This window comes from Chiloscyllium plagiosum, chromosome 17 (assembly GCF_004010195.1).
Source record: "Chiloscyllium plagiosum isolate BGI_BamShark_2017 chromosome 17, ASM401019v2, whole genome shotgun sequence".
Lineage (NCBI taxonomy): Eukaryota > Metazoa > Chordata > Chondrichthyes > Orectolobiformes > Hemiscylliidae > Chiloscyllium > Chiloscyllium plagiosum.
The window spans coordinates 51,950,992-51,975,752 of NC_057726.1; the positions used below are offsets into that span (position 1 = coordinate 51,950,992).

Here is a 24,761-nt window from a genome sequence, read left to right on the forward strand (position 1 = left end):
GTAAATAAAATTTCAAAGTCAATTCATGAAATAAAATTCAAAAGAGACAATAGCACAATTTGTGAATTAGGCTGAGAGCTTGGAGTATAAGCAGGAGTTAGATTCAGGTTACAATCAATTGAACCGTTCCCACTGTCAGAAAGTGCAATAATCAAATAAGACTGAAGCATATTCAAGTATAAACTACCATTGGTGATTCTGGTGCAAAAATAGAATGTAAAGCAAAAGAATAGTGACACAATCGCACTCATATAGCAAGTTAAAAAGGCAAAGTATCTCCAATAACTTCACAAAAGGAAGCAGAGTGAACCTGATCAAAGACTTGGTTAAGAGAGAAACAGTAAGGAATTTTGCTAGTGAGAGAAATGTAGCAAGATGGAAGGATGCAAGAGAATTCAAAATCTCAAAAGAGCAGTCTTAAATCCCTGGCTCCTCCTAGAAATAAGCTGCAAATGGAATTGATGCACCTTTTCAACTCGCAGCGATTATTAACTCAGTCAAATATTTATTCCTACACAATCCTCATAAGCTTTAGAAATACTCTTTACTTACTGCCAAAATTCTCTCAACTTCTTCTGCACAGCGGAGTCCAAGTTGCTGAAAAATCAAAAGTTTTGAAATATCAGATAGTTAACAAAATAAAAAAAAACTGATTGCAATGTGATATTAAAAAAAATATATACACAGAATACCTCATACCATGAATATGCATAAGAAAAACCAGTTTCTGCTGGCAGGATCTTCAACTCATGAACAACTAAATAGAATTCACAATCTTCCTGAAGGGGAAAAATAAAAATCACATTAGGTATTTCTAGTAGTTTCAGAAGACCGTTCATGAGACTGCAACACTTAATAGGTTTGATGACTCTTGAATGTCTTTGTTCACCACAGCCAAAATTCGTAAATCATACCTCGCAAGATCTCTGCACCTGCCTAGGCTTTCAAGGCTCAAGCATATCTGGCTCATGAAATGGCCACATCTTCCAGTTTCAAATCTTGTTCTTACTCTTAGACCATTCTAAACAATAAAGTTAATCTCAGGATGCTCTTCTCAAGAACTCCCTCTGATCCTTTCACCAACCCTCCACCTCACCCCAAACACACACCGTCATTTGCCAAGGGCAACTATCTTATCTCAATAACTGAGAATATCCAAAGATCTGCCATAGTGTCCTAATGTCTCGTTATGTCAAGCATATACCTAGCTCGCACTCTGCATCATTTAGGGCAAAACCTTCAGTCATTTCTTTCAACTCTGGGTTTCCTTCACGAATGTCTCTTCGTGAGCCTGCTCTGCCAGTCAAAAAGATCATGGTTAATTTTCTGCTTCTACTATTACCTCTTACAATCAGCCTGAATACCAAGACCTTCTTCGAATCCAAGAATCTATCGACTGGAGTCTTGCAATTACCTTAATAGCAGACCATCCCCAAGGCTAGGATACAGAGTACCAAATATTCAAGACTTTTTGAAGGAAGAGGTTTCTCCTCTGCTTAATCTGAGACTGTAGCCTCATATTTTAGACACGTGATCAAAGCATCTACCCGTTCATAATTTTCTCATATGATGCAATAATCTATCAATAGAGTTCCTTGGTCTAATTTCTGTTAACCCACTATCACCTCATCTCAAGATTCAGTCTAGTAAAGCTTCTACATCTTTTAGAGAAAAGGTTGATAAACTATTTGATAAACTAAATACTTGATGCACTTGCAAGCTAAATTTGCTAAACCAAACTTTGGCAGAAGGTGGGAAGTTTCTACGCAGAGCGATAGGGTAGTGAGGAAAGAGCATGTGGGGCCAGAGACGTATGAGGTACACCGGAGCGTGAAAGCAAGGTTGATGGGGCACATGCAGGAACTAAACAGGTATGAGAGCGCACATGCAGTTGCTAGTGACGGTACAAAGGAAAGAAACAGGAGTGTGTGTGGTTCAGTGTGAAATTTGTGCGATTGCTAAGCTTCCACCTTAGCCTCCTACTTGCCCAAATTTCTTCATTCCAGCTGCTCCCTCCCGATGCTTGTCCTTGCTTATCCCTTAACATTCTACTCTGCAATCTCCTCCTCCTTTTCCCCAACAAACAAATACTTTGTTCTTGACCATGGTTGTTTTCATCATTCTGCTTTCAATCTAGCAACTTAATTTGCCACCAACATTCCCTCCAAGCTGTACATCTCCAACATTCTGCGCACGTCGATCGCCGTGGCAATGCAGATTGCAGTACTGACTTCTAGTTCTAGATACTGTTGCCACACCCGAACTTCAGAAGTCACAAGAAGAAGAAAAAAAAATTGGACGGAACATTGCTTGCCATCCTCAAACATTTGTTTATGCTTTCTCATGCCTTAGTTCATTTCTCTTTAATGTTTCCCACTATTCACAAGATCTTTTACTTCAAAAGAATTCTGAGACTATTATTTTCTCCAATGCTCTACTTGAATGCAAATTAGAAGCCTGAATGTCACGGTTTAATGTCTTCCTGCATTATCTCTTCGTACATTGTACTGTTGCAAAATCTTGATTTGCATGCAACCAATATTTTTCAATCATATGAAAACTAAGCCAAAATTTTATTTAATTATTCTGAAAGACTGTGGGTTTTCAGAGTGTTTCTTTCTTTTTGTAGATATTTTTATTGAAAATTTAACATTTTTATAAGTTTACAAAATTAAAAAAAAACACAAGGAGAAACATTGATATACAATTAAATCTTAAATAAATAATAACCAAAATTTAACAAAAGAAAAATACAGAGAAAAAAAACTAAACTCAACTAACTACTAATCTAACCTACAACTAACCAGAGTGTATAATTAAGTCTCTTACATTATTCAAATAAGAGAAAAACAAAACCGATGGATAATACAGAAATTGGGTAATGAGATACATGCTCGGAATGTATTAACATCAAATGTAACAAAACCAGTATTTGTGCTGGATTCTTCTCCCAAGGAGCCCCGGACCAGCCAGGTTCGCCATCTCAATTAAATAAAACCCCTTGTTAGGATGGCCGAAATATCTGTATTTATATAATTCAAGAAGGGCTGCCATATTTTATGGAATAATTCGGTCTTTTGGTGCACCATATTTGTAAGGAAGTCAAGGGGAATACATTCCATAATGTGCCAATTTGAAAGTCCAGGGGAGTCCTCAGCCACCCAGTTTATCAAAATATTTTTCCTTGCACAGAAAGAGAGAATAGAAAATAATCTCTTCCCATGCATATCCAGGGAGGGTAAGTTCGAAAAGCCCAAAAGGAGAGATACAGGGTCCACTCTAATTTCCGTTCCTAAGATTTCTGTCAGAGCACTTGCTACTTTAGTCCAATATCTACAGATCTTATGACAGGTCCATAGGCAATGTACAAGAGTGCCCACCTCTATTTTACATTTGAGGGACACATTGGAGATGCTCCTGCCTTAAATTTTGCCAATCGATCCGGTGCTATATGGGCCCTATGAAGTATCTTCAGCTGAATAGCCTGAGTTCTGTTGCAGATGGTGATTCTTCTGGTGTTTTCCCAAATGTCATTTCACGTTTCTATAGAGATTTCTAGTCCCAAATCCTGATCCCATATTTTAAGCAGATTGTCCATATCTCCCGATACTTCATCATGTAGCAAATGATAAATAGTACTGACGGAAGATACCCCCATTGGCCATAGCACTCTACATTCTCTATCTGATTTATAAAGACTATCTAATAACGTAGTCTTCTTCTGTATGTAATCTCGAATTTGGAAGTATCGAAACAGGTCTCCATTAGGTAATCCGAATTTCTGACACAGCTGTTCAAAAGACATCAGGACCCCTTCTTTAAGTAGATCCCCTAAACAAGAGATACCCCTGGATCTCCAGAGTTTGAAAGTGGCATCTGTAAACCCCGGTTGAAATCCCATGCTCCCACTATTGGAGCATAGGGGGATGTTTTATGTGAGTTACCCTCATTTTGCCGCAATATATTCCAATTTAATTGTGTTTAATATTATAGGGTTTTTACAGTGATCCGTAATGATTTTCCCAGAGTGATTTCTGTCCCACCCACTACATGAAATTAAAACCAAAATTAATCAAATTAACTTCATTACTTACCAACTCCAGTTCCAATCTGAGCAGAACATTGAATTTTCTCAAAATAACAATTTTGTTTTTGATATCACTGAACGTATAATTTTCTTCCTCCCTAAAAATGGAGAACAGAAAGTATATACCTGATATATAAACTTTTAACAATATGTACAATTAGCTTTTGGTACCAAAGAAGAATCTTAATGAAAATACAACTTCAATGAATTTATATTGTCCTAATTTATATGAAGGAAAAATGAAATACCGAAGTCAGACAACATTAAAGATTTGTTTAAGAAAAGAACCTGCACTTCTGTGCTCTTTGATCTCATCCTTGAGACACATCAAAATGCGATACTGCTCATCTAGGTGCAGTAACATTTCTCACATGTACATTAAAAAAAAGCCCACAACAAAAATGAATGAGTAGTAAACATGTTCCATATTAAGTATTCATACAAAGTGGTAATACAAGGGGGCATTATACAGTTGCAACTATCAGTGGAATATTTCAATTTATCAAATCAATTCTTTATACAAAATGAATGAACTTGTAGCACTTAAGTGCAGACTTGGATGTAAGCAGAACAGAAACCTGAAGCAAAGCTGGGCACTAGCTCCAACAATGTGCACAGGTTTGCTGCTCTCCAGTCACCTAAGAAATGAGAACTATGCGTGTGAGGCAAGACAGCAAGTATTGTAAACATTGGAAAATTAACAGAGCACCATATAGCCTAGCGTGCATTAGGGTTTTGCCACATTTGTCTCATTTGATTATCCAAAAGCTAACAAACTGAATGTGGTTAGGTCATCATTAATATTCACATTAAAATGGATCAATAAGTTAATAAAAATAGAAAATTAGGTTCCAGACGTAACATCACTGCATTGCTTAAACGAAATATCTGTATTTAATCAAAACGAATAAAGGTTTGGGCCAAAATAAATTGCAAAAAGAACAGGTTTGTGGTTCATAAGTAACAAAAATATTACCTATTACTTCAGTAAATTAGCCATTTTGATAATGTTACCAACACAAATAAACCTCTGCAAGCACTGTGAAGATATTCTTGTTGACCGTGCATTACAGAATCATCTCAGCTGACAGTTATGCAATTAGAAATACGTGGAATCATCCCTAGTTGAGTTATAGGATAATAAAGATATTCTACCAGACGTGCAGGTGACAACCATGCATAACTGACAGTTATCCACACATAACAGGCAGTGTAAATGAAAATATTCAACAAAGTTTAATGAAGAGAATTACAAATGTTATACAACACCACTTTAAGGCTAGAAAATCCTTTGGGAGAAATCAAGGCACAAAATGGCAGTAAGCAGGAAACAATTAAGGCAGAGGTCAATGAGCAGCTTACGATCGATGACTTTTAAAATTCTTTTTAAAAAAATAGTTCCTTTTACTTGCTGGCAGATTACCTCACTGTTGAGTTGTGATTTGTTGATGTTGAACATTAGTCTTCAATCAAAAGGTGCTCATGCATGGCAATGTGATTAAATAATAATTTAAGTGCATCAGTACATGTAAGGATTTGTTCAGGCAGAAGCAATAGATAGGTATTCTGTTGGATGCATGTGCATCAACAAAGCAGGGCAATGCCAAAAGAATTGGTCTTTCGAGGATCATCAACCATGTAATTACTCCACGAAGCAATAGAAATGCAAGTCTTTAAATTTGTAACTACTTACTGCTCCAGGTTATGTTTGGCTTCCTTTGTCACCACAGCCTTAATATGGTGCTTGAGATCAGATAATTGAACAACAGCAGCAGATTCATGTTCACTTTCTTTTGTCCAGTTCTCTAGTGGCAAAACCTGTAAAGAAACCCATAAATGAATTAATGTCCTTAAATCTTATTTCAATTAGTATTCTGATGTTTGGGAGTATCAATTTCACAACAAAGTTTCTACTTGACAAACAGTTCTAACAACTTGCTTAATCATCACTCTAGTACCAAATTTTCAAATGTGTCACTGAGAAATGCAGGATGCCTATTAATGTATACAATAAAGTGCATTAAACCTAGACAGGAATATTAATATAAAAGGTGCAATTCAATTTCAATCATACTTCTAATTGAATTTTCCACAATTACTTGGATTTATGAAAGATAGGTGGTTCAGAAACGACATTATAGAAGTTTATAAAATAATGAGGCATATAGGTACAATTAATGGCAGAAGTCTTTTCCCTTGGATGGAGGATTTCAAGATCGGGGGCACATTTTTAAGGCGAGAGGAATCGGATTTTAAAAAGACATGAAGGGCAAATTTTTCACACAGAGGGTTGTTCATGGATGGAATGAACTTCCTGAGGAAATGGTGGATGTAGGTACAATTACAACATTTAAAAGACATTTGGAGAAGGACATGAATAAGAAAGATTTGGAAGGATAAGGGCCAAGAGCAGGAAGGTAGGACTAGTTTAGTTGAGATTACGTTCAGCATGGACTGGTTAGAGCAAAGGGTCTGTTTCTGTGCTGTATGACTCCGTTATCCCTATAATCATTAACTTCCTAAAATGTATTGTATTTTCCATGACCTCTAATGACCTTTGAGTTCATATTTGCTTCTTTCTTCTGTTCAGTTATACAGATATCTATAATTCTTGACAGCATCATCTCTAGGGATGGCAACACAGCAGTCAAGCTTCTGGTCATACTTCAACATGAAGGCAACATTCTAGTTGCTAGTTTTCTGAAGGGTGGCGGCTTATTTATAAAAGTTAGACAGCATCAAAATCTCAATGCCATCTGATTAGGGCCAAATATCAAGGAGGCATGTTTCAAGCAAAAGTTTACACAGGAAAGGAAAATTCTCATACTCCAAAATGCCAAGTCGTCAAAAAACTTATAAATACTAGGAACATAAATTCTTGCCCTTTCCAAATCAATTGTACATAAAAAAGACATAGCAAATGCACCACACATTATATAACATAGACAGGAACTACACCTATTTAATCATATACTCATAATCTGAAGACACTAGGCCACTGCAAAAGCTATTAATGTGCACATCAGCATCAACTCCAACTGGCTGGCAAGCATAATGCAATTTCGTAATGCATGAACTTAATGGTTTTGGTTGCTAAATGCATTATGCATTGCATCTGATGGAAGATGTTTGTACATTGTTGAAATTCAGTGCAGTATCTGTTACATGTAACTCTTTCATATGCAGTTTATGGTTAAGCAGTTTTGTGGACTGTAGAAGAACTGAAAACAAAAAATGCTGGAAATCACACCAATCAGGTAGCATCCATGGACAGAGAGCATGTTAACGTTTGAAGTCTAAATGACTTTTCATCAGAGCTGATGTGAAGTATGACAGTATGCACAATTTAATTGAAAAACAATTGCATAACACAGTGTAACTCATTAAAAGGTAGAAGACATTTTTTTAAAGTCTGATTGAACTGCAATATACATATATTGTGCTGAAGACAAAACTTCCAGTGGTTCCACAAATAGAATGCTTCAGTACTAAGAAAGAAAATTTGACAAAATTCCAAGCAAACAAGTTCATTCAATGATGTTCAGATGACTGTTGACTTCAGCTCAGCATGTCCAGTTCACAAGCATCTGCTTCCATTTCACATTATATCTACAGCGACATGTTGAATTAAAAATTTTGAACTAAACCAATTGATTAATTTAGTTCAATTTTCATATGGGTCACGTGCATTTTCAAACAACACAGAATAAATATGTACACAGTTATTGTGCATCAAATTGTACTGTCGTTATAGTAATTCAGGTATGAAGTCAGACTTTTGAACTGACTCTTTGCTCCAGTAACTATTAGCTTCATAAGTGAGATAGACCTCAACTCCATTCCAAGCAAAACAGTCCATAACAAAGAACTGATCACATAGTCTGGCAAGGGTATGCAAGACAGCTCACATTATTAGAAAACAGAAGCCTTGCAAAAATAGGTGCTATAATAAATCATAAAAGCAGATTTAAATTATGGAAGCCAAAACTTTGGTCCTGCGAGGAGATTGTTTCTAATATTTGAAGCACGAATATTAGAGAAAGAAGATATCTCACACATTTTTGTCATTTTCTTTAATGCTCTAATTTTCTTTGCTTGAAATATTTGTTTCTTTCAGACTGCATTGACAAAATGGAACCTATACCAAAATCTCATGGCCAAAGCAATTGGCTTGGTCAAAGTGATAGGTTTTAACAATTATCTTAAAGGGAGACAGGGTACATAGAGATTTAGGGGAAAATATTTCAAAATCTAGCACCTATACAACTGATGGCACTACTTTGGTGGTGCAGGAACTAAAATTCAGGACAGAGAAAGCCAGAATTTTCAAAAAAAAAATACTATCTTGGAAGAGCATTGGGGAAGGAATAACAATTGGGAGCACTAAGCAACAACACTCACCTCCCCACCCTAGACCCTCCAAGATAGCCATAATTGTCATTTCTTCAGCAGAGTCCTTTCTTTACAAATGACAGGGCTTGACAACATCTCAAAACTGCCACAATCTCATTTCACTTAGTATTCTTGAAGCTGACAAGAAAACAGCACTTGGCTCAAAGAAACGTTTGGCTCCTAACCAAATACACTATTCAGTGATCAAGGCTGGAAATGCACAGGCATGGATCAGATTGACTGTGATCAAATACCAGCCAACAAACAGACAAAAGCTCAAGGATGAATAATGAATAATGGGCATCTTTGTGAAATACTACAGTGGGTGTCCTCCTTGGAATCTTACTACAGCAAACTAGTCAACATTTAATGAACAAGAATTGGAAAAGAAAAAACTATATTTATATTTTATAAAGTATTCTTCTGTCTTCCTTTTCAATACCTGTAGCTCAAGTAAGAAGTCCACATCAACCCAACTAACGTAACTGAACAGAAAAGTAAACGCGTCTCATTGCTATCCAAATTATTGTAGCATTTTATGAAACTGAAGACTCCACACTGAAAATCTAGATTCCCAGGGATTGATTGCAAAAGAAGATGGCCTTTTTGGAGACTGCTCTGCCCACTAACATCATTTCTAAAGCACATTAACTTAAATTTTGAATAATATTGTCTACTGCGCTGTGGTTTTGTAAAATTGATCACTGTCTGTAAGCACCATATCTTTCCCCCTTGCAGTCAAATCATTTATAGTTGGATTGTATAGCTGGAGTCCAAATCAATTGCTCAGCAATCTTAGGGCCTGTTGAAATCTAATTGCAACAGATGGGGGAAGAATGTGCATAACTCCAACTGCCTGATAGTTGAAATGGGACTGCATTATAAATCCAATTGGTTTCTAGTGATAGCTTTGCATCTGAACCATTGGCAGTTTCCTGAAGCTTTTTCTGATTGTTGAACACAATTTAATACTTGGCCTTCAAGAAATCAGTATTTTGGTGTCTGCAAACCTAATAACTGAACATTCTGACAACAATTGAAAACAGAAGGATGTGGATATAGAAATAATCAGTTAATTATGTCATTGGTTTAATACTGATTTGCACAAAATGTATCATGTGTAAGAAAATAAAAGTGCAAACTGGCAGATTAGATCAGCACTTCTTTCATTACATATTTTATATTAAAGTTTCAAAAATCACTATTCTTTTGCCACACCTTTGCTCTGAAGAGGCCGAGAGTGTACAAGCTAGGTTTTTAGCTCACTTTTTATTCCAACAGTCACTACGTCTGACAGTGGCTAAGACTTTGAAGTTGTGAAAAATGCCGTGTAAATGCAATTTCTTTCCTTACTATTTCTTTCATAGTATCTCAAAACATAGACATGTTGCACCTAAGTCTCAAAAGAGAACTGAGATAAAGAAAAGAACATGCTTGCATTCCAAGCACATAGCTGTTCAATCACCATGACTGCCTATTTCCATCTCAAGAATATCATAATACTAAGCACAGGACTCCATCCAAATGGTGGCAACAAAAAAAAACTGTACTGGCAGAAGGGGAAAATTTGGTGAAGAGGGTTTATGCTGTTCGCTGAAGCAAAGAATGAGATTTAGAAGGATTTGCTACCTGCCTGGCTGCAGGATTCAGGACATCTGCTCAGGGCTGGAGAGTAGCTTGCAGTGAAAAGTACAAAGTCCAATCATTGTGGTACTGTTAAAGCACAGATTTGAGACAGCCCAGGGAATCCCTTATGGACTCAGACCTGTGAGCCTCTCTCTTGGTTCGTCCCGGAGATTGTACTCCTTGGATGTTTGGAATAAAAAACCCTCTTACAGACAGATTAGTTTAATTTTAGTCATCCCCTTTATTTACCAATAGCCATCACTTTTACAACATAATACTGATACCTATAAGCTAAACTATATAGGTTTTAATAACCTAGGAGAATAGGGTACCAGATCTTCAAGTGCCCCAGCAGGCTTCTCTGATGTTTCCTTTACAAAGTGGCTTCCTTTATACAAAAGTTTTTTTAAAAATTGCATGTTCTTAATTAGACAGGTAACAGTGAAAGACAATAATTTGTAAGGAAGAAAGGCTCAGTTATTAGGTTTGCAGACACCAAAATACTGATTTCTTGAAGGTCAAGTATTGACAGGTCTGTGTACACTTGACTAATCACTCTTACAGGCCCTAAGCCATTCATCAGGTGGGAAAAACATACCCAGCAGAGTTAGGTGCCTGCTAGCGAGATAAACTCCTATCATAAAGAGGTACCAGTCTGAGCTAATTACAGAGTTCAGAAAGTAACCTTGCTCAGCTCACATGTCTGATACAATTATTTTACAAAATGGCTTCTTAGCAAGGAGGACAAACCTTTGACCATAAAATGGCTTCCTGACACATTGTGCCAGAATCTCTTCAATGTTAGGCTTAGAATAATTTCTAAGCTAGGAGCAGAGTCCTGCTTTCTAAGTACTGAATCATTCTGTACCCGAGGCTGAGATGTTACCATAAGGTTACATTTAAACTGACTCATTAGTCTTTGAATTAAACATGCTTTCTTTTCAGGGTTGTGGTTCAAATTCAAATAAGACACAAGATCTGATTAGTTAGAATTGACAGTGGAGCAGTCTGTAAGATCTGTAGATGGTCTGCAAGAACAACAAGTAAAGTAAGACCTTCATCAAAATTACCTTTTACAGAGTTTGTATTTAATAACCGGTAATGGCTACTCAATATCATCGTAAAGTCCCAAAATGCAATTAAATTCAATCCATAGCACATAAGCACTAAGAGTTAATTTTCTACTGGCTCCAACAGCCTCAGCACTAAAATGGTCTCTCTCTCTCGTGTCCTTTTGAACTCTCAAGTCAGGGTTTCGTAACAGCAAAGTTTTTTTTCTCTCTGTGTCTGCCCTGCTTGCATGGGGTAATAAGAATCCATTATAATTAACAGCATCTGACCGTTAATTACAAAGCTTTTGATAGTACCGAGTTTCGTTTCAGGGTCAGAATCGAACACTGTCATTAATTTCACAAGGGAATGGCTGTGAATGTTATTGCTTGGTGTCCTGTTCACACAGATTCACCGATGCTAAGACAAATGTTCTTAATTGCCTTACAGCATCCTGTTATCACTTGGTGAGCCCAAATGTCCCGATCTTCTGCATTCCTTGAGTTCCCCCTTTTGCTGAGCCTTCCTGCCTGTCTATTGTCTTGTGCAGTAAACGTGTTCTAGAATTCAGCATTACATTTTAGTCTGAATGTTTAAAGACAAATTTTAAAGCCTGTCAGGCAAGATAACAAGAGATTCTGCTTAGTCATTATGATGAGTCAGACACTAAATTAAGAATCAGGCTCAAGATTAATAAAGTCTGAATTATTGCCTCAACCACAGGCAAACTGATAAAGCAAATAAATTAGATAAATGAATGCATAGAGATGTACATCATGGAAACAGACCCTTCAGTCCAACTCGTCCATGCCAACTAGATATCCCAACCCAATCTAGTCCCACCTGCCAGCACCCGGCCCATATCCCTCCAAACCCTTCCTATTCATATACTCATCCAGACGCCTTTTAAATATTGCAATTGTACTAGCCTCCACCACTTCCTCTGGCAGCTCATTCCATACACGTACCACGCTTTGCATGAAAAAGTTGCCCCTTAGGTCTCTTTTATATCTTTCCCCTCTCTCCCATGTAGCAAAACGAACATCACAGAGAGTTGTGAACGCAACTCAGTATATCACGAAAACCAGCCTTCCTTCCATTTACTCCATCTATATGTCCCACTTCCTTAGGAAAGCAGCCAACATAATCAAAGATCCCTCCCACCCTGGTTGTACTCTCTTCCAACCTCTTCCATCAGATAAAAGATACATAAGTTTGAAAACATGTACCAAGAGATTCAAGAACAGCTTCTTCCTTGCTGTTATCAGACTTATGAAACGAACTTCCATATATTAGAGCTGATCTATCTCTGCACCTTCTCTATAGCTGTAACAGTATATTGTGCATTCTAATCTATTAGCCTGATGTACTTAAATATGGTATGATTTGTCTGGATAGCATGCAAATCAATACTGTTCATTCTATCTTGGTACATGTGACAATAATAAAAAGATCAGAGGTTACACAATAAAACTAAATGATTTGTATCTGAATAAACAGTGCATTTGAAACAAACCCAATGAACCAAAAATACAAGTACAAATAAATATATTCAAATTGCCATGGTTGAGGAATGCATAAATTTGGAGTTGAACATTGAAGGGAACTTGTCATTTAGCAAGGTCAGGGGGCTAGGAAATATGGAGGAGCACATCTATTAATTAATGATGGTATTGATGTAACAGAGAGAGATAACTTAAGTTCAAGAAACCAGGGTAAAGGAATGGTTTGGGTAGAGTTGAGAAATAATAAAGACAAGTCAATTCTGGGAGTGGACATATTCTATGACAGTAACCAAACAGTTGGATGGAGTATATAGGAAGAAATAATGAAAGCTTGTCAGAAAGGTATAGTGATAATCACAGGGTTATCAATTTTACCATTCCTGAAGAAGGGCTCATGCCCGAAACGTCGATTCTCCTGCTCCTTGGATGCTGCCTGACCTGCTGCGCTTTTCCAGCAACACATTTTCAGCTCTGATCTCCAGCATCTGCAGTCCTCACTTTCTCCTATCTATTTTACATACAGACTGGAGATTCAGATGGGCAAAGAGAGCCTAGAGGTGGAGTTGAAGGAATATTCACAGAATAGTACATTCAGAAGCCAAGCAGACACAATCTATACTAGACTTAATATTATACAACAAAATAGAATTGTTTGAGTGACCTTAAAGTGAAGCCCTGCCCATAGGAAGCAGCAATACACATATAGAATGTTATATTCAGAGATAAAGAGAGAAAAATGAATGTAAGCCTAATGTTTTAAACTTAAAAATACTGGCAAATTTGTTTACAGGATAGGTCAATAGAGATGCATTAGCAGATATTTAAGGGAAAATTTTAAAATACACTGGAAGTACATTCCAAAGGAGAAAGAAAAAGTCCAACAGGAATACCCATCTGTTGTTAACAAAAAAAGAAGCAGCAGCATCAAACTTAAAAGAAAAAACATATAATTACACAAAGATATGTGATGGGTCAGTCAGGCAGAATATAAAAAGCAGCAAAGTATTACTGGAAAGATACTAAGGAGGGAAAATTAGAGCACAAAAGATGAAATATAAGAATACAGAAAGAATTTTTATCTCGTTAAAAAAGAAATAGTTAACGTAAGCGTTAGACCTCTGGAAAATTAGTCTCTGGAATTAATAATGGAATATGAGGAGATGGCAAATGAATTAACAGACATTTGCATCAATCTTCACAGTGGAGAATATAAGTAACTTCCCATAAATAGTTGTAAAAAAAAAAAAAATCAGGAAATGGAAGTGAGGGAGAAACTTAAGAAAATTACAATCACCAAGCAAGTGGTATTTAGCAAATTGCTTTACTTTATTGGTCAGAGCATTGACTATAGGGAGTTGGGAGGTCATGTTGTGGCACAGGACATTGGTTAGGCCACTTTTGGAATATTGTGTGCAATTCTGGTCTCCTTCCTATCGGAAAGATGTTGTGAAACTTGAAAGCGTTCAGAAAAGATTTACATGGATATTGCCAGGGAGAGGCTGTTTTCCCTGGAGCATCAGAGGCTGAGGGATGACCTTATAGCGGTTTATAAAATCATGAGGGGCGTGGATAGGATAAATAGATAAGGTCTTTTCCCCGGGATGGGAGATTACAGAACTAGAGGGCATAGGTTCAGGGTGAGTGGGGAAAGATCTAAATGGAACCCAAGGGGCAACTTTTTCATACAGAAGGTACTGCGTATATGAATAAGCTGCCAGAGGAAGTGGTGGAGGCTTGTACAATTACAGCATTTAAAAGGCATCAGGATGGGTATATGAATAGGAAGGGTTTGGGGGAGATGGGCCTAGTGCTGGCAAGTGGGACTAGATTGGCTAGGGATATCTGGTCAGCATGGATGAGTTGGACCAAAGCGTCTGTTTTCATGCTGTACCTCTCTATGACTCTACCGGCTAATGTGTACCTGGGTCTTAACGGACTTCATCTGAGGGTCTTGAAAGAAATGACAAGATAGATAGATGATGAGATGGTTATAATTTTTCAAAATTCCCTAGATTCATGGAAGGTTCTATGCCACTGGACAATAGCAAGTGTAAATCCTTTATTTAAGAAGGCAGGGAGACAAAACAGTAAGCTAAATTGTCATAAGGAAGATGTTAGAAACTATCATTAAAGATTTATAGAAAGCCACTTTGAAAAGTTTAAGGTAATCAAGCAGATTCAGCATGGTTCTGTGAAAGGGATGTCAAGCTTAACAAACTTATTGGAGTCCTTTGAGGAAGTGAAATGTGCTGCAAATAAAGTGAAACTGGCAATGTATTGTACTTAACGATTTCAAGAACGCATTAAATAAGGAATCTCAAAGGATAATGCAGAAAATAAAAGCCCATTGTGTAGGAGTAACATATTGGCTTGGATGAAAAGTTAGCTGGTTAACAGACACAGACAGTAGGCATAAATGGAATTGTAAGTTGTAACAAGTGACATGTCACAAACTTCAATGCTCAACTTTTTTTACAATAGTTATAAATTACTTGAATGAAGGGACCAAAGATATGGTTACTAAATTTGCTGATGGTATAAATATAGTTAAAGAGAGAGTTATATAGAGAGAGACAGACAGACAAAGGAAGAGAGAAACAGAGAGAGACAGAGACAAAGAGAAACAGAGAGACAGAGACAGTGAGTGTGAGAGACAGTGAGTAGTGTCTGTGTGTGTGTGTGTGAGAGTGTGCATGTGAGTGCGAGCGAGTGCGTGAGAGTGAATGAGTGTAGTGGAGTCACCTGTACGGGAACATGAACCCTAGATCCAGGTTGAGACCATCCTCATGGGTACCGAACTTGGCTATCAGTCTCTGTTCAGCGACTCTGTGTTGTTTCTATTCCAAAGTCTGCCTTGGAGGACAATCATCTGAAAATCTGAGGCCAAATGTCTCTGGTCGCTGGAGCATCCCCTGTCTGGCGATTATTGCGCAGTGTCCGTTCATCCATTGTCATGAAGTCTGCTTGGTCACGCCAATGTATCATGCCTCAGGGCATCCTTGCCTGCAGCATATGATATAGACAACATTGGCAGAGTCACAGGAATACTTGCCATGCACATGGTGGCTGGTTTCCCCACATGGTATCCACATCAACACTCTGACATGTCTTGCAGTGGTTGCCATGACAGGATTGTACTGTATTGTGGTCGATGTTGTCCTGAAGACTGGGCAGTTTGCTGCAAACAATGGTCTGTTTAAGGTTTGGCAGTTGTTTAAAGGTGAGAATGGAGGCGTAGGGAAGATTTTGGCAAGGTGCTCATCCTCATCGATAATTTGTTGCAAACTGCAAAGAATATGGAGTAGTTTCTCTATTCCTGGGATTACTGGATGAAGAAGGGCATCCTATTGGTCGTATCCCATGTCTGTCTCCTGAAGAGGTCATTACGGTTTCTCGCTGTGCCACTGGAACTGGCGATCGATGAGTTGAGCATCGTACCCTGTTCCTATGAGGCCATCCTTCAGCAGCTTCAGGTGTCTGTCATGTGCCCCCTTATCTGAACAGCTCCTGTGTATGTGTAGGGGTTGTCCATAAGGGATGGTTGTTTTAATATGTTTAGGGTGGAAGCTCGAGAAGTGCAGCACAGGGTTATTCGTGGGTTTGCAGTAGAGTGAGGTACTGAGATGCCTATCCTTGATCGAGATGCGTGTGACTAAGAATGAGACTGATTTCAAAGAGTAGTCCACGGTAAGTCTGACAGTGGAATGAAAGTTGTTGATATCACTGTGTAGTGCTTCAGTTTCTCCTCACCATGGGTCCAGAGGAAGAAAATATCTGGTGTATAGTGTTGGTTGGAGGCCCTGTGCAGCAAAGAAGTCTTGTTTGAACTTGTGCATGAAAATGTTGGCATATTGGGGTGAAAATGTCGTCCCCATGACTGTTCCATGTGTCTGGATGAAGAACTAGTTGTCAAAGGTGAAGACAAAGTGGTCAATGATGAAGTGGATGAGTTGTAGGATGGTGCCTGGAGATTGGCAATTGTTGATATTGAGTGCTGAGGCTGTTGCAGCGATGCTGTCATCATGGGCAATGCTGGTGTAGAATGTCAAGATGTCCACTGTGACAAGCAATGTTACTAGTTCGACTAGAAAGTAAGTTGTGAAGATGACACAAAGGGATAGAAAGGGAAAAATGGCAAAGATCTTGCAGAAGTGGCAAAAACTGTAGTAAAAGTGAAATTGCTCATTTTGGCAAGAAAGAAAAAAAGCACATCATAGCTAAATGCTGAGCAATTGTAGAACTTGGATGAATGTAGATTTCTCCAGCTTCCTCATTTCCCCTCCCCCCACCTTTTCTCAGTCCCAACCCTCAGACTCAACACCGCCTTCTTGACCTGCAATCTTCTTCCCGACCTCTCCGCCCCCCACCCCCTCTCCGGCCTATCACCCTCACCTTAACCTCCTTCCACCTATCGCATTCCCAACGCCCCTCCCCCAAGTCTCTCCTGCCTACCTTTTTTTCTTAGCCTGCTTGGCACACCCTCCTCATTCCTGAAGAAGGGCTTATGCCTAAAACGTCGATTCTCCTTCTCTTTTAATGCTGCCTGACCTGCTGCGCTTTTCCAGCAACACATTTTTAAGCTCTGATCCCCAGCATCTGCAGTCCTCACTTTCTCCTAGAACTTGGAAATGCAAAGATATCTGAACATCCAAGTGTATGCATCACAAAACAATACTATATACGTAGGAAAAGTAATTAGGAAATCTAATATAATATTATAATTTATTGCAAGGAAAATTGAATACAAAAGTAGGAGGTTATGCTTCAGTTATGGAGGGCATTGGTGAGACCATCTGGAGTAAAGAATTGGTCTCCTTATTCAAAGGATGTAAATATGTTGGAACCAATTCAAAACATTTACAAGTCTAATACCTGGAATGGGTGGATTATTTTAAGAAAGTCTAGCCTTGGACCTGCTGGAGATAAAAAAAAGTGACTTAATTGAAAGAAAGATTTCAAGAGGTCTTCACAGGGTGAAAATGGAAAGAATGTTTCTTGTGGGAAAATGTAGAACTTGTGATCACTATTTCAAAATGAGATGTCACCCAGTTAAGACAGTGATAGGAAGACTTTTTTTTTAAATTCAGAGCATTGAGAGCCTTTTCAATTCTTTTTCCTCAAAAAACCTGATGGAAGCACAGTCTATAAGCAGGTCATACCATAAACATTTTAAGGCACACATTGATTCTTGATAAGCAAGCGGTTAAAAGATTATCGGAGAATAGGCAGAAATATGGAATAATCAAATCAGCCATGAAATGCAGCAAAAGCTCAAGTAGCTGAGTAGCCTAGTCCTTTTTGTGTTCATATCATCCATCTCCACCCCTTTCTTAGCTCATCTGATGCTGAAACCGTTTATATGCCATCGCTATTTGTGGATTAAGTTCTATTTCGAAAGATTTAGCCATAGAGTCACAGTGTCACACAGCATGGAAAAGGACCCTTCAGCCCAACTTGTCCATGCAAGACAGGTTTCCTAAAGTGAACTAGTCCCATTTGCCAGCAATTGGCCCATATCCCTCTAAATCTTTACTATCCATGTATCTGTCCACATGGTTTTTAAATGTTGTAATTGTACCAACCTCTACCACTTCCACTGGCAGCTTATTCTAAACATGCACCATCCTCTGTCTGAAAAGGTTGCTCCTCATGTCTCTTTTAAATCTTTGCCCAATCACCTTAAACCTATGACCTCTGGTTTTGGACTTACCTACCCTAGAGAATAGACCTTGGTTATTTACCTTATGAATGCTCCTCATGATTTTATAAACCTCTATAAGGTCACCCCTATTGGCTCCATTGCTCCAGGGAAAAATGTGCCAGCTCATCCAGCCTTTCTTTTTAACTTAAACCTGCCAGTTTGGGTAATATCTTTGTAGATCTTTTTGCACCCTTTCCAATTTAATAACATTCCTCATATAGTTCTCCCAGACTCCCAACTTGCACTTTCTATAACCATGAACTCAAAATACTGCTGGTAACAATAATCTGCACCAAATCCCATTCACCAAATATCATTATGTTCGCTGCCCTTCAGTGACTCCCAGTCTGGCAACACCTCAATTTTAAAATTCCTACCCTTGTTTTCAAATCCATCCATAGTTATTCATAGAATCCCTACAGTGTGGAAAGAGGCAATTTGGCCCAACAAGTCCACACTGACCCTGCAAAGAGTATATACTTCCCAGACCCATTGCCCTATCCTATTACATTTCCCTTGAAAAATGCACCTAAGCTACACATCCCTGAACACTGTGGGCAATTGAGCATGGCCAATTCACCTAACCTGCACATCTTTGGGCTGTGGGAGAAAACCCACACAGACACAGGGAGAATGTGCAAACTCCGCACAGACAGTTGCCTGAGGCTGGAATCGAACCCAATGCCTGGCACTGTGAGGCAACACTGCTAACCACTGAGCCACCGTGCCGCCCAATCCCAATCACATCCAGTCCCATATTCCTCTAAGATATCCATACTCAACACAGTTTAGCCACCAGAGCATCCCTATTCTTATTTGATCCATCTTGCCATATTCAGCAGCCAGGGTCCTAAACTCTGGGATACCCCTCAACCCTCTTTCACTCTCTTTAGTCATTTAGATGCTCCTCTTCTGTGCTAAAACTTCATTCAGCTTAGTATCAATTTTGACGTTATGATGCTCCTGTGAAGTGCCCTATACATATTTCATCAAGGCAGGGATTCCCAAATTAAGAATGATAGCCTCCAATGGGATCACAGAGATTACATTTAAGATTGCGAAGTCCCCCTCCTCCAAGGCAGCAAGCAATGGCAGTAAAGAGGAAACTGGCAAAATCTCCTTTCACCCATTGGGTACCAAACAACATACAGCAGACAATGAACTCAAAAAGTGTCCTTTGACATCAGAAACAACTTTTACTTGAGGGCCTGAGGTTGCAGGATGTTTGTGCACCAACTTGGTGCCCAAAAATATAACGCCAAAAGATTATACGGCAGAGCTGGGAAGGTAGCTGCAAATTTTACAACTACATGATATACAGGATCCTTACATCAGTATAACAGTTTTGCTTCAAACACTAAAAAGGAGGAAAGGTGAGGAGCTGTTGAGTATAGTGTACCTCTGTATCTGTGGATAGGAGAAAGTGAGTGAGATGGCTGAGTGCTTAGAAAAAGAAGCTTTCTAAATGGGGAAGGTAGGGATGGAAAGGGGATGTTGTGAGAAAGGGACAGTTGAATTTGTCAGAATGGATGCTGGGAAGAGGAATGATGGGAAAAAGGAAAGATTCACTTTCAGGGAATATGGAGGGCTTGACTGAAACCTTCAAGAGCACCTACATAAAATAATAATGTTTTCAGACTCTCACGCTGCATTTTCTTCCTTTTCATATAGCACCACTCTCATGTATGCATTTCAGATTTTACAAGTTGTTTGAAAAACTCTAATTTTCATATTTAATTTGTTATTACATGTCAATTGATAAACTTTTAAAATTACATACTTAATGCTGCTATATTGCTTTATTTTTGTAAGTGTCTGGTCAAGGGTTAAAATCAGATTATTTTGAAAAATTGTTTGGGAACCAGAGAATTAGGAAAACTATATAAATCCCATTTATTGTTGTAGTAAAGACCTGCTGCGGAGTTGAAGTCCCAACTTTCCTACAAAGGCAGGGACGGTGCAAACTAAACCAAAGTGTTAATGCACATCAGGACACGGCATGACTCGCTTCCCTTCACCAGTCAGTGGAGAACTCAAGGCCCAAAGTGTTTTGCTGATCATATTCTGGGCTTTTGTATACAGTAGGGCTTATGCCTGAAGAAGGGCTTATGCCCGAAACGTCGATTCTCCTGCTCCTTAGATGCTGCCTGACCTGCTGCGCTTTTCCAGCAACACATTTTCAGCTCTGATCTCCAGCATCTGCAGACCTCACTTTCTCCTTTTGTATACAGCATCCGTTTTAAAATACCCTGGAAAGTTCCCTTTATATGTTCGGAACTTCAGGACATTTAAAGCAATATTACTAGTTGGTGAGATTATCGGAGTGCGGGTTCACCATCATGCTACAAATACCTGCAATTATTTACATCAAATTACACAAAACGGTTGTTTTACCTCAGTAACCTGAGCCGCCGCTGACCGCTGTTCGCTCTTTCCTGTTCCATAACTCAGCACCAGCTCCGTAATCCACGGTTGTCCGATGTGCGATCTCATATCGAAGTGCCCGATGAGAGACGGGGAGACTGACAGCTTACATATCGCCCGTTTCAGACCCAGGTCCCCGGGCGTCCTTTAGCACCACCAGGCCCCAAACTACCTCCACACATGCGCAGAGAGCCTCGTCAAGTCGCATGTGCGCAGACTCGGGGTTGGTCGGAAGTCATGTTTCTAAAGACTTAGTAACAGAGTCACAGTGTCACACAACATGGAAACAGACCCTTCAGGGCAAAGTGCCCATGCAGGACAGGTTTCCTAAATTGAACTAGTCCCATTTGCCTGCAATTGGCTCATATCCCTCTAAACCTTGACTATCCACGTACCTGTCTGGATGTCTTTTAAATGTTGTAATTATACCAACCTCTACTACATCCTCCAGCAGCTTGTTCTAAATAAGCACTATCCTCCGTGTGAAAAAGTCGCTCCTCATGCCCACTCACCTTAAACCTAAACCCTCTGGTATTAGACTTACCTACCCTAGAGAAACGACCTTGGTTATTTACCTTATGAATGCTCCTCATGATTTCATAAACCTCTATAAGGTCACTCCTATTGGTTCTCACACTCCAGGGAAAAATGTCCCAGCTCATCCAGCCTTCCCTTTTAACTTAAACCTGCCAGTCTGGGTAATATTCTTGTAGATCTTTTTGCACCCTTTCCAGTTTAATAATATCCTTCATATAGCAGGGTGACCAGAATTGTGCACAGTACTCCAAAAGTGGCCTTAGCAATGTATTGTACAGCCATAAAATGATGCTCAATTCCTGTACTCAATGCTCTGACTGATGAAGGCAAGCGTGCCAAATGCCTTCACCACTTTGTCTACCTGTGATGCCACTTTCAAGGAACTATGCCCCTACACTCCTTGGTCCCTCCATTCAACAGCACTCCCCTAGACCCTACCATTAACATTGTAAGTCCTGCCCTGGTTTGTCTTACCAAAATGCATTACCTTGCATTTATCTGAATTAAACTCCATTTGCCATTCTTTGGCCTACTGGTCCAATTGATCAAGATTGCGTTGTACTCTTAAATAACCTGCTTCACTGTCCACTGTTCAATAAATTTTGGTGTCATCCGCAAACTTATTAGCTATACCTTCAATATTACCATCCAAATTGTTTATATAAATAACAAACAACAGCGGACCCAGCACCGATTCTTGTGGCACACCACAGGTCAGAGGCTGTTTCAATTTAGGCAATACAGTACTGTGGGATAATGACTTCCTGGAACTCAGTAAGGCAAAAGCCATCCAGTTTGCTTTTGCCCAAACTCTATTTCGCTCCTCTTCCTCTCCTGAGTTAATATTATTCTGCTCTGAGTTGAACTAAAACTCCATATCTTCACCATGATCAAAGGTGAAGTCCTTCAGTCCAGTAGAAGATAAGCAATTGATATGGAATATATAATTAGTTTCAGAGATTTGCCAGAGTAGTGTGACCAATTTTTAAATCCAAAAGATATTTATTTTAAATTTGGGGTAAGAGAAATGGGTGGATTTTATTCTTCTTGCTTGTAAGGTCTTCACAACAGTTATTTGTCAAAAGTGTGATAAAGTCTTCATTAAATAATAATCTGTCTTTTCTCTTTACAGATAACACTTTCTAGCATTTCCTGTTTTTATTCCAGTCTTCATTAAGGTTGTAGCTTTAAACGTACTTGTACAAGAATAGTCAAAGGCTAAGTAGCATGCTTCACACTCTGACCAGAAAAGATAACTATACTTGGGAGACCATTTCATCAATTCACTGTTGGTAACAACTGTTGTAAATTGAATAGAAGCAATGCAGAGTAAGGATTGAGGGTTGAAATTAATGCAAGCTTCACTTCTAAACCTGTCTTAGTTTTACTTTTGCCAACATAACTGATGACAAGCAACATTTTCTAATCTATGCTTCCAGGTTTGTTGCTCAACATTGGTGAGTGCACAGAACATATCTCAGGGTATTATATTGCAAAGGCACAGTATTTTCCCAGTCTCCTCAGCCCTGACCAAAACTCTTTCCCTAACCAACACCGCTAAAAACAGATTCCTGGATGTTCATTAATTTTGAGATTTTTCCACAAATAAATGTACACCTGCAATGAGATCAGGGATAGCACATTTAAAGGAATGGTTGTAAAAGCTTTGGAAAATCCCAAAGCCAGACAAGACTCACCCGTTATATTTTGTCTTTAAAACAAATCTTTACTATAATAAAATAATCAATCCTGGGAATGGGAGGGGTTTTCAGAAATCATTTATTTGCTCCAGTCAGAGTTGTTTCAATGCCAGCCAAAGACAAAATATATTATTATTTGGTATGGTTAGTAAGTTTGCAGTTGACACCAAAATTGGAGGTGTAGTGGACAGTGAAAAAGGTTACCTCAGAGTACAATGGGAATCTTGATCAGATGAGCCAATGGCTGACAAGTGGCAAATGCAGTTTATTTTAGATAAATGTGAGATGTCATATTTTGGAAAGGCAAATCTGGGCAGGACTTACTTGGTGGTAAAGTCCTGGGGAGTGTTGCTGAACAAAGCGACCTTGGAGTGGAGATTCATTGTTCCTTGAAAGTGGAGTTGCAGGTAGATAGGATAGTGAAGAAGGCATTTGGTATGCTTATCTTTATTGGTCAGTGCATTGAGTATAGGAGTTGGGAGGTCATGTTACGACAGTACAGGACATTGGTTAGACCGCAATTGGAATACTGCATGCAATTTGGTCTCCCTGCTGTAGAAAAGATGTTGTGAAACTTGAAAGAGTTCAGAAAAGATTTACAAGGATGTTGCCAGGGTTGGAGGTTATGAGCTATAGGGAGAGGCTGAACAGGCTGAGGCTATTTTCCCTGCGTGTCAGAAACTGAGGGGTGACCTTATAAAGGTTTATAAAATCATGAGGAACATGGATAAGGTAAATAGACAAGGTCTTTCCCAGGAATGGGGGAGTCCAAAACTAGAGGGCATAGGTTTAAAGTGAGAGGAGAAAGATTTAAAGGAGACCTAAGGGGCAACTTTTTCACACACAGAGTGGTGCGTGTATGCAATGAGCTGCCAGAGGAAGTGGTGGAGGCTGGTACAATTACAACATTTAAAAGGCATCTGGATGAGTACAGTATTCCTTACTGTATATCTCTATGACTCATGTGTGCCTGGGGGGCCTCTGTTATGATTTAGAGATCTGGACTGGTTAAGGTTGCACCAGCTATACATTTGATCCAGTCCCAGGCTTGAACAAAAGGTCAAACAAGGCTGTCATCACACCAATCCTTTTCTTCAGTATTTTCATTGTAATACTATACTTTATATCTGACAAATTATCAATAGATTTGGTGAGAATCTACAGAACAATCGGAAATTCTGTCAACCTGTGCTGTCTTCAATCAAAAACCAAAATCATGTAAAATTAGGCCAGTCATTGACCCCCAGTATCCAAATGATGCTGGTCTATGGCCATACTAGTTTGAAAATGCCCAACCTTGTCTGATCTAGGAAGTTAAGCAGACTTTAGCCTGGTTAATACTTGGATGGGATTCTGCCCAGGAATACCAGGTCCAGATGATGTGTGTGCTCACTCAGAAACTGAAGTCACGATCATTGTTTACTCACTCTCTGAATCATATGAGTAAATGGGGCTTTCACTAAACACCTGGAATCTCAGGTTCTTTCAAACCAATTCCACTAGTACAACACTTCCCACATCAATTAAGATAGACGACAAGTTCTGGAAAATGTGAACTATTTTCTGTATCACAGAGCCTCCTCCTGATGAAAGTGAATGGGACAACAAATTTTATTTTAATTTATTTATATAAATATCTATCAATTCAGTATTTATTAAATTAAATTAACAGTTAAATATTTATTTTAATAAATTTATTTTGCATCCAATCTGCCTGTTCAGCATTTGGCCAACTGAGG

General features: G+C 38.8%; 1 protein-coding gene across 2 annotated transcripts in view; it reads right to left on the reverse strand.

Moving 5' to 3' along the window:
* Positions 1–20,980, reverse strand: part of LOC122558458 — a 36,155-nt gene extending 15,175 nt beyond the window's left edge. For both annotated transcript variants that reach the window (XM_043707066.1, XM_043707065.1), the window contains exons 1-5: positions 20,756–20,980; positions 5,781–5,905; positions 4,095–4,185; positions 700–779; positions 553–597 (exon numbers count right to left, since the gene is read on the reverse strand). In XM_043707066.1, coding sequence (XP_043563001.1) covers positions 553–597; positions 700–779; positions 4,095–4,185; positions 5,781–5,905; positions 20,756–20,854 — 440 coding nt within the window. In that variant the 5' untranslated portion in view covers positions 20,855–20,980. The remainder of the gene's footprint in view (positions 1–552; positions 598–699; positions 780–4,094; positions 4,186–5,780; positions 5,906–20,755) is intronic.
* Between the last annotated feature and the right edge of the window lie 3,781 nt (positions 20,981–24,761).